This window comes from Cibotium barometz, chromosome 62 (assembly GCF_041138505.1).
Source record: "Cibotium barometz isolate CiBa-2024 chromosome 62, ASM4113850v1, whole genome shotgun sequence".
In the NCBI taxonomy this organism is placed as follows: Eukaryota; Viridiplantae; Streptophyta; class Polypodiopsida; order Cyatheales; family Cibotiaceae; genus Cibotium; species Cibotium barometz.
This window is the reverse complement of record NC_141107.1, coordinates 31,578,434-31,589,385: the sequence shown is the minus strand read 5'-3', so window position 1 is coordinate 31,589,385 and position 10,952 is coordinate 31,578,434. Positions and strand designations below refer to the sequence as shown.

The following is a 10,952-nucleotide window of genomic DNA, read 5'->3' as shown; positions in this document are numbered from 1 at the left end:
GGAAAAGTATGAAAGAAGACCTCAAAAGTTACATGAGTTGTAATGCGAACTTTCTTCAAATGATTAAAAACCTTCTCTCTCTATAGCTTTATGTGTATTTGTCACTTCCATAGTGTTGAATCATTTATTCTAATTTTAATTATTTGTTAATTATAAAAAAATGAGATTGTTATTTAAAAATTAAGACATGTTGCATGCATATTGGTAGAATAAGAATTATGAAATGTTGGAAGGGTATGTAAAAAAATGGCCTTAAAAAAAACAGAAGGTTTATTTCAGCCAATTGAGGACTGGTGCCCACTTTAGTGTTTCTGACTAAGTGCTCGGTGCTGCACAGTGCATAGCCCAGACCTAGAGACTAGAGTCGCGACTCGCTTCTTGTAATGTTGCATGCTTTCATAGAATCTCAAGGCTGGCTGCTAACTCGCTGAGTGCTATGAAACGTGGGATTTTGCTGCGAGCTGCGAGCCCCGGGTGACGGGTCTAACACCTCTGTGAGTATGCTAGATCCACGACCTCCAGGCTCCGACAACCTATTGTGCAACCACCTCACGATGTCTGTGTTGTCCCCGAACACTTCTGGCGCTACTACTGGCTTCTTCCCAGTTAGCTCCAGCAGCACCACTCCAAAGCTAAGAAATCTTGGTGTGGTCTCTACATAACAAATCGCCTTCATCATATTGTCCCCGAACAGCTTAGGTGCCACCGGCTTCTTCCCGGTCACCACCTCCAGCAGCACCACAAATCGCCTTCATCATATTTGTGTGCAATTGTTGTCTGAGTTCATACTCTTTCAAGCGGGGAAGATACACGGGTCATGGAGCTATCTTGCCAAGCAAAAAGAAGTCCAACATCATCGAAGTCTCAACCTTGCTGGTAAATTCCTTCATTTGTAGTTCCGTTCGCACATAGGAGAATGGTTATGTTGCACCAACAGCACTGCTGATCATGGCTTCCAGATTAATTAATCATGGTAATCTCTCTCACACACACACACTGTACACACACACACATACTAATCAATTTTGTTTTTTTTAAATAAATTATATAAGTAATGGGGCATCCAAAGAAGGATACAAAGCAATTAAAATTACATTCGATGCTTGGTGTGTCAATGCGACAACAGAATGCACGATCACAAGGTAACTCAAGTGTATCAAGCAACAATGTTAACAATGATGGTGACAATGCCAAAGTTGAGGGTAAGAAAACTTACAAGCCCACATTCTTACCCATGTGGAAATTACAATTTAAGTGGGCATATCAATGAAAAGATGATGGGAAAGAAAGAATTAAGTGTAGAATTTGCACCGAATTCAAATGAAAACAATTTGTGCACATGAAGGTAGTTCAACCATCCAAAAACAAGCTTTACAAATTCATGAATCATCAGAGGAACATAAGCAAGCCATTTTAAAGCAAAAGTGTTTGAAAAATGCATCAAAAGTCATTGAGAAACATGTTGAGTTGTTGATTGATGGGGAGAAAAGTAGAATTATAAGTGTGATGTAGATTATGTACCATGTTGCAATATATTACTCTCATATTACTAGAGCCTTTTGAAGATGAATGCTTATTTCACATGTACATGCAAACTCCTTATATGCCCCTTACTAATGAATACTCTTCTTATATAAATCCTAAAGTTGGTAAACGATTTCTTGAAGCAACATATTGTTTATATTGGGAGAGATTAAAGGAAAAAATCAATACAAGTCTGGTGTACTCATTTTTATTGGATGAGAGTTGGGATAGGAGATATGAAACGCATTTGATTCTTTATATTTCCTTTTTAACAAATGGTGGGAAAGGAAAATGTGCAACAAAATTTGTGAAACTCATAGGTGTGGAAGATGGCAAAGCAGATACATTATTTAAAGGGATGAAAGAAGTATTGCATTGTATGCAACTACCACTTCAAAAAATTGTGGGGTTTTCCTCAGATGGTGCATCTGCCATGGTCGGTGTAAATGCAGGTCTTGTTACAAAGCATAGAGTGGAGATTGGACATCTTATTGGTGTCCATTGTGTTGCTCATAGGGAAGCACTTGCAATCAAAGACACATGTGATCGTTTTGTCAAATTTAAATATGTGGATCAGTTTGCCAATAAAGTCAGTGAATGGTTAGGGGATTCATGTTTGAGAGGAGAAGAGTTGAGAAAGCTAATGGATCTATTCTTGACAAGGCAATATGAAGTTTTAAAAATTCATGGTGTGTTCAATGGATATCGAAAGGCAGAGTCATGAGAAGGTAATGTCTTTTTTTGCTTTAACTAGTTATACAAGCTTTCATTTGAATGATTAATATAGATTCTAAGGTTTTTACTAACTTGACTATTGTTATATGTAGGTTGGTGAAAATAATGCTAGTATTGCTTACTATTTGGAAGAAGTATCACATCATGTATAAGAAATCTACTGTCTTCCAATTGCAATTTGTTATTCACTTATTGGCAGACACATTAAAAGAGGTGAACTTACTAAGTATGAAATTTCAAGAAGATAATGTGGACATAACGACTATAGGAAGAGATGTATATTCACTAACAAGTCTATTGAGAGAGAGATATTGTAATGAGAAAAAATTTGGCTCAAACTCAGAGTTTAATTTATCTTCTTGGCGTGCAACTATTAAACATGGAATTCTTGCATACAAAGATAAAGAAGGAAGAACACACCATCATGCTCTTCAATATGCATCTCTTCTTACAAGTGGGACAGGAGGTGGTGAAAATGATACAATATCATTGGCTAAAGCCTTTGTTGAAAGGCTTATACATAACTTAGAGATGCACTTTTATGACGTTGCCTTGTTTAATGCTGTAAAAATATTTTCACCAAAAAACTATAATAGAGATGAAGATATTCGTCATCAACAAGCAAGGGAGTTTCTCAAGAGATTTATTGAAAAATTTGGAGTGGGGTCACTCCCTATCATTGATCAAAAGCAATGTGAGTTAGAATTATTTAGATTTGTTTCCACATTATATGAGTCTTATCCTTCTTTGGGACTCATTGATGTATGGCAACAATGTGGACGTGAAGTAGAATGGCAACAAATGTTTCTTGCACTATACAAGTTGTGGCAAATTGTTGTGACATGACCAGCTAGTTCAACAATATGGGAGAGAGGTTTTTCTAAGCAAAAGAGGATCAAAAGCATAGGAAGATGTTGTTTGGCCTTGAAAACTCTTGACACACTAATGTTCATCTCGCTTTCAACTCTCCACAACATGGGAGATGTGGATTGGGATGGAATATTTGAGGTGTGGAAAGGTATGAAGGAAAGAAAACCTCAAAAGTTACATGAGTTGTAATGCGAACTTTCTTCAAATGATTAAAAACCTTCTCTTTGTATTTTTCTTCAAATGATTAAAAACCTTCTCTCTCTATACATTTATGTGTATTTGTCACTTCAATAGTGTTGAATCATTTTTTTCAATTTTAATTATTTTGTCAATTATAAAAAAATAAAATTGTTATTTAAAAATTAAAACGTGCTGCATGCATATTGATAGAATAAGAATTATGAAATGTTGGAAGGGTATGTAAAAAAATGACCTTAAAAAAAACGGAAGGTTTATTTCAGCTACCCTTCAAAATCGAGGACTGCAGTTATGGACTTTCATGCTTCTCAGAGAAGTGCTCTTGCTGATGCCCACATGACTCTGGGTCTGGCGAGGCAGACGCACGTTCCTGCGGCGCAATATTATGATCAGTCAATGGTATTGGTGCAGAAGCTACTGGAAGAGTAGGATCATTATCGTGGTGATGAGCAGCAGGTGGAAGGTGGTCGATGTCCGGCTTGGCCTTGGCCATGAGCCATTCGAAAACCTGGCTGGGCTGCTGGAAGCCAAGGCGATCCTGGATGTCGTAGAACTGCACGGCCGTCGTGACGGAAAGCCTCACTCTTCGGTCGCGGAGCCCCTTGGCCGTCTGCACCTTGCTGTGTCGGTCCTTTTCACCTGCTGCACCCGCTTGCCTTCTGATTATCTGCGATTCACCAGCTGCTCTCCTCGTCCGTTTACCAATTATCATGTTCTCCTGCTTCTCAATTGGCCTTTTGCTTCCAGCTATCTCTACATTATGATCATAATAGGAAGGTCTAGCTTCCGCCGGCATGCTTGGAGTAGTAGACCTATTCATCCATTGTACTTGGCTTGTTCCTTGAGCAGGAGCCAGAAATTGCACTGTCGCTCTATCACTAGTATTTCCATCATTATGGAACTGCATACCTCCTCCTGTGCTGAGTTCATGTGCATTCATGCTGCCCAAAGTGTACATGGCAAGTGAAGATTGTGGGGCTTCTTGAAGGAATGCACGCCTAGCAGCAGCAGCCCGCTGTTGATAACGCACATCACTATAGTTGGCAAAGCCTTGGACGCTATGGCCCTGATCGTCGTGCGGCCAGTAACTCATCATTCCCATGCTGGTGGCAGCAGGCGGCCATTCACGATGATGATGGGCGCTTGCAAGCCTTGCTTCTTCACCTTGGAAACGGTAGGTCTGTCCAATAACGTCATAACTGGACGTTCCCGTGTGCATGGTGGCGGATGCTGTTGCTGTCCCAGAGGCTGGGACCTGTGACCTTAGCTCTTGCGAGGCTTGCCACTCTCGGATCCACTCATCTTGAGACATTTTTGCATATATGTATGCGTCCAAGTGGACGTAACCCTAGCTATATGTGGATCTACACAACGTCGCTCAGTTGGGCGGTGAGTTGTTACCTGCAGGTCGTTTCGTTCACATCAACCAGATTTGGGCTCAGCTACCCCTATATCAGGCTAGACCTGATGTTGAAGATCTGAGAGACAGTTGTAACTTGCACAAAGGCATGTCATACGATATAAGGCGGCCCGTCTTGTCTTGCCTCCAGCTACTTTCACGGCCAAGGCTCTAAATGTTTGATGCTTGTGCTGACCTCTGAGTCTTCGACTCTGCAGCCTGCCCTCCTCTAAGCTTTCATTTACAGACATTTAGGGCCGAGCGACAGTGCGACACCATGCGCTTGACTGAAGATACCATTTCGACTCCTAAAACACATGTTTAAAACGGAAAGGCCCTACAGTCTACAGGAAGCAAGCAGCGCGCATTGGAGAAGCTTGAAAAGGGCTCTTCGCATTAGAGCTGTGTCTGGACTCCTGTTCTTGTTAAGTGTGATCCAGTACACGCAGTCGGTGCTTAAAGAGAGGCACAAGTTACAACCATTACCGTAGCTTGGAAAGCTTCACATGGTGTACTTTCCGAAGGCACAGATTCTTGACAAGATAGTTGGAAAGCGGCTCACACATAACGACAACAAGTCATAACTCAATGAGTCCATAGCCAAATCATATAAGTGTGCGAGTCACTGTATGCACACATTGGTGGTACTTGAAGACATTCAAAGGCTTTCACCGTTCACGTTGCGACTGTCGATGCTGTTGGAAGTTGGAACTTGGGCCGACTGCCGAGTAGGCTCGAATCCGCTTGATTTGCTCTTATTTTTTACAAGCTAAATGTTCAAGGAAACGTGAGAAATACCGCCGATACTACGTTTCATAATAAATCTATATGCATTTTTGCGTGATGGTCAAAAATCAAGTCCTGCCAGTACTGAGTGCCGACTTGCCGGGTCATTCATTGAACGACCTCGCTACTTGCGCTGCTGAGCAACATCATACGGAAATGCCATTCAGAAGAGACGGCAACGCATTATGGAGCAGATTCCGCAGAATTATTCACCATTGGAATTCACGATGCCTCACGGCGCAAAAGAGATTTTTATGTTGCGGATCAAGTTGCAACTGGTAGTGGTAGCTGTGGCGTTTGGACCCATATTTCAATGAACCTGATATACTTCCATGAACGTCAAACCTGAATCCAGCACTTTGCTTCACGAACGATATTCAGGGCGTAAGCTTAAGCCCGTTTTTGGGCATTCTGGTCGTAAAAAATTGGGGAAATTCTAAGAAAAACCTATCAAAAATTACACAACTGTTAAAAAAAAGGTTTGATTTTGGTTTAATACCATCAATTTTGAAGGGCAGAGCACCGTATCAAATGGCAACCCAAATCCCCCCCCCTCCCCCCCGCCGCCCCCCACAGCCCCCCACACCCCCAAGGATTAGGGCAGCCTTTTTTGACGATACATACACAGTTCTTTCTCATTTCTTACCAAGCCCACAATAGCCACACAATTTGGAAAAAAATTATAGTTATATTACTTTTGCTTTTTTTCAACTTTTTGCACAATGATCTCAATCGGCCAGTTTAAATTTCCAAGTTGAGGTACACCTTTCCCCCACACAGGTTAATTTTACATGAATATATATATATATATATATATAAATATATATTAGTATGCTATCCATCCACATGTACAATAGTCATTCTTTTACACATACTAAAGGAACAATTCAGTTCTCAACAAAAAAAAAAAAGAGAGAACCTAGCACCCTCATACTCTTCTCATATTGCATCCATATTCCCCCGGAACCCACAGCACTAGTAGAGCTCTTCATTATTTAGCAACCCACAAATCTGGTCCCACCTCTCATCCTCTCAACTTTCAACCGTTTTGAAGGTTAAGTTGAGCTACACCTTTCCTCCCCAACATTCTTCCCCACACAAGGTACATGTTTAAAAGCCTTTTCATAATATTTTTAAACTAGTGTGCTTGTGATATCTTGTGTATATATAAAATGCACACCACAAGGGAGATGTAGAGATTATAGAGTACATTTATGTGTTCATTAAACTAGTTTATTTGATGAGATCATATATACAAGAGTATGAAGGCATAGCTACACAATATAGCCATGTAATAGTGAGAGAAATTAGTGAGAGAGTGGTGCAAACAATGATAATAGAGGCACCAAGGATGACGAGGCTATTTGTGTGACTACACTGTAAGAGGATGATGGTATAGTTGTGTGACGTAGTAAGAGAAAGTATTGAGGGAGTCGCGGTTGCATGCAAGAGATTTTTTTTTTGTACGTGGCTATCCAAGCGGTTATAGCTACGTATATAGCCACGAATACAACCGCACATATTGTAACAAAATATTGAATTTTCCTGTGAAGGGTGCATCCTTTCTTTGCCACTCCTTTCTCCCCAAACCAAAGCTATCTCCTCCCTTCATCTCCCATACCTCTACTACCACATCAAGCATGAAACTCATGCTTTTCTTCATTTATGTGCCGTCATCTCCAGAAGCATACGTTCTATGGTGAAGGTAAGGGTTTATTCTCTCACATTTGTTTCAATCTCTATGTGCATAATAAGGTCTTAATTCTTGTCTTCTTCTTATTCTTCTCACTTTTCTATTTGTTTTATTAAATAACTTTTGTGTGTGCTTGTTTTATAGGTTTAGGGTTTTTGATGCTTCCTCATTCGGCTTTGTTTGCAAAAAGAAGGTAAACCTTCTTTTTCTCCTAATCTTTTATGTAAGGTCTATGTATACTTCTTTCTTCTCCCTCTTTCTTAGTGTGAAATTCTTCTTTTCTCTCTAATATGCCTATGTGTGATCTATGCATATATGCATATTAGAGCGTACATAGAGAAGGCATAGCTGTAATTTGCATGCATAGAGGCTCTATGCGTGCAAATTAGAGCATACATAACTCTAATATGCATGTATAGAGACTATGTATTCTCTATGCATGCTCTATGTATGCTCTAATATGCACGCATAGAGGCTCTATGCATGCAAATTACACTACAACAAAAAGAGAGATTAGTGATAGTGGCTAAAGCGTAGCTTTTATATAATGATCTGGAAAAGTGTCCAGGCGTAAGTAATGTTGTAAGGGTCACTATTTTTTTGATGTTACAATTGTCACTATACACGTTATAATCGCCCGCTATATCCCACGCTATAAATGCTGCTATATCCCATGGTACAAGCGTCGATATTTTCCACATTATTTTCATCGTTTATAAATCGCGTTATAATCACCCGCTATAATCCACGCTATAAATGCTGCTATATCCCATGGTACAAGCGTCGATATTTTTTATTAGCGATGCTAATTAAAAATGATAGCACCGCTATTTTCGCCGCTCAACGGCACTGATAAAAAACATTAGCATCACCATTTTCATCACTCAGCGACGTTGATAAAAACAACAGTGTCACTATTTTCGCCTCTCTCAGGGACGTTGCTAAAAACATTTTGGGGGACGATTGGTGCATTAGCCCCAATTTGCCCAATTTTTTTTCAATATAAGACAATTCTAATTTGTACAAAAACAGACATATCGACGTACGAAAAATACATTTGAAACATAGTAACTCTCGAAATATTATTTGTATTAAGTCCCAAACAACATAAAAGGCGAGTTACATCCAAAATTCTATAACAAGCCAACTACATCAAGTATGGAGCTATACAACATAAAACACAATAGGCCGGTCTCTACTCATTCTCCTTCTCCTCCTGCTCATCATCCTCCTCCTTGCCAATTACCTCTTCATAATGTTCCTGTATCACATAAGATTAAGTATTATTAAAACAAAAACTAAATAAATTTCTAAATGCTTATAAAACCAAAATAATTTAAACTTACAGCGGGCATAGCTTCATAGTTCAAAGCGACACACCCTTTTTTTGCAACCATTCAAATGTGGCCAAGATCCCATTGCGACGATAAGCAAAGTCGTACTCATGATGAGAAGGAGAACGATCCACCACATTCTTCTACATTAAAACACACATTAAAAAAGAACAATTTATATAAGATGTAATTCTTTGGAAACCAAAGTTTTGAATACAAAATGTTAAGAGTTCAAATACTTACAAATTGACCAAGAAAAGATGGCCTTCCACCCAATCAGAGATGAGAAACCCCTCTTTTATGCATGCCTGCTCGGGCTGCTTCTCTTTGCTACTTGAATAGATTAGGATTTTTCCAGTACTCATGCTACTTGAATAGATCAGGATTTTTCTAATACGTATTTTTGGCTTTCTTACAATCCTTTTTTGATTCGCCTAGCAGCTTGATGCCACCATGCTTGATGGCCTTGGCAATCAATGATTTCGTGTGACTCACATGACCCCGCATATTATCCAGCATCTTAAGGTCATTAAATTGTAAGTCAGGGTGAGGAATAAGAAACTTTGTCTTCAATACACTTAGAATGTATTGCTTCTTTGTATTGTCTTGATTTCTCCAGTCAATGCCCCAAATGTTTCTAAACTCAAGATTTACTAGGTGATGCATGCGGGCTATGACATGCTTCCCCTTGCTATCCTTAATGATTGATCCATTTTTCCTTCTCACATGTGGTAAGGAAGCATCGCATGGTCGTAGGCATTTGGATCCACCACTTGCTATACCTGCATGTCCACTGATGGGGAATTATAGACCTCCTATCTGACGAGGTCGTGGACCAGGTGTAGCAGAAAGAGAGTGGAGTGGCCTAGTGACAACCTCCACATGAAGGACCAACACCCTAAAATGGACTAGATCCTCTAATGGGAGTGGACACGGGTATAGGAGTGCATAACCCATGAGTAGAACCACCCATTGGAGTAACCCCCATCGGTGTAGGGTTACTTGTGGAAGGAAGCAAGGGTGGAGAAAAAATCTTCCACATATTCTCTCTCCTATACCAATGTGGTAGATTAGCGGCAAACTGTGAGAAACGCTCATGTTCGGCTCATGCGATGAACATTGAACGACAGTCCGCTAGGCTTCTTGAGTCTGGATCATCCCCTCACATGTCTACATTATAAAAACGAGGCTTAAAAAGAAAATCTATTATGTATATACCTTATGTATGATCAAATCTTAAATAACACAAGAATGTATTAGAACTCTTATACTACTTATGTGATATTAGAACTTTATTAATTCCTTCTAGAATACTGCTTAGACAAGAGAGCAGGGTGGTCAGTGCTCCTTTTGGATCATAGCTTTTGACGACTTTTCACGTGTTCCCTCTACTATTAAAGCCAAAGACAACTTATCTTTTATAAGAGAAGGATAGTGGAAAGATCGAGGACTGGATCCCCCTCCAATATAGCCACCTACTCATGGATAACCACTCCTAACTTCAGTTTAGCAACATTTTAAAAGGACTACAATAATGCCTCATATCTCTATGGATGAGCTCTATGCATAAGCCTTACACATAAGCCTTACGCAGATTCCTTACACATAATCTCTATGCATAAGAGAATAGAAAAATTGAAACCCCGGCACCCAAGGATGCAAATCAAATAAATGAGAGGAATAAGAACATTGTAGTTTACCTCAAGAGATGGAATGATGCTCGGGATTCTCCAGTCGCTCTATGTAGATAGAAATGATGCTCTAAGAATGCTCAAAGCTTTAATAACATAAGAACACATTAGAACTCTTATAAGCTCTATGCATAAGCCTTAATATAATCTCTATGCATAAGCCTTAATATAATCTCTATGCATGAGGGTTATACATAAGCCTTATGCAAGCTTTATGCATATGCCGTATACATAAACTCTATGCATAAGCCATACAGATAAGTCTTATGCCTTAAGCTCTATGTATAATCCTTATGCACTATGCTAGATCCTAAACCTGGCACCCAAGGGTGCAATAAAATGATTACATGGATAAGAGAGCTTACCGCGACAATGTCAAGCAGAAGGAGGGGACCACAATGCAAGACCTAAAAAATATAAGATGAAAAAAAAACATGATTAGTAATACATTTATGAGAAAAACAAAGTGTTTAGTAACACATCTATGCTTGATCTATATGCATGCATGCGCAGAGCCTATGTATGCTCTAATATGTGCGAGGATCCCACTTCACAATACTTGCACGATCTCCTTACAAAAGCATGTAATGTCATTTCTTACTGAACTCTAACATAAGGAGATCTAGCAAGCATTGTGATGACTATGTCTATATATATACACATATAAGCTCTATGAATAGATAGAATACCTTATGCATAGAAAAAGAAAGCATAAGAAATTC

The 10,952-nt window shown here is 39.5% G+C and overlaps 1 protein-coding gene across 1 annotated transcript; it reads right to left on the bottom strand.

The window, feature by feature from the left end:
• Nucleotides 1-3,580: 3,580 nt before the first annotated feature.
• Nucleotides 3,581-5,052, bottom strand: LOC147604365 (uncharacterized). The gene has a single exon (XM_086795603.1). It carries the CDS (start codon nucleotides 4,637-4,639, stop codon nucleotides 3,617-3,619), a length of 1,023 nt encoding a protein of 340 aa, XP_086651729.1. The 5' UTR covers nucleotides 4,640-5,052; the 3' UTR covers nucleotides 3,581-3,616.
• Nucleotides 5,053-10,952: the final 5,900 nt, after the last annotated feature.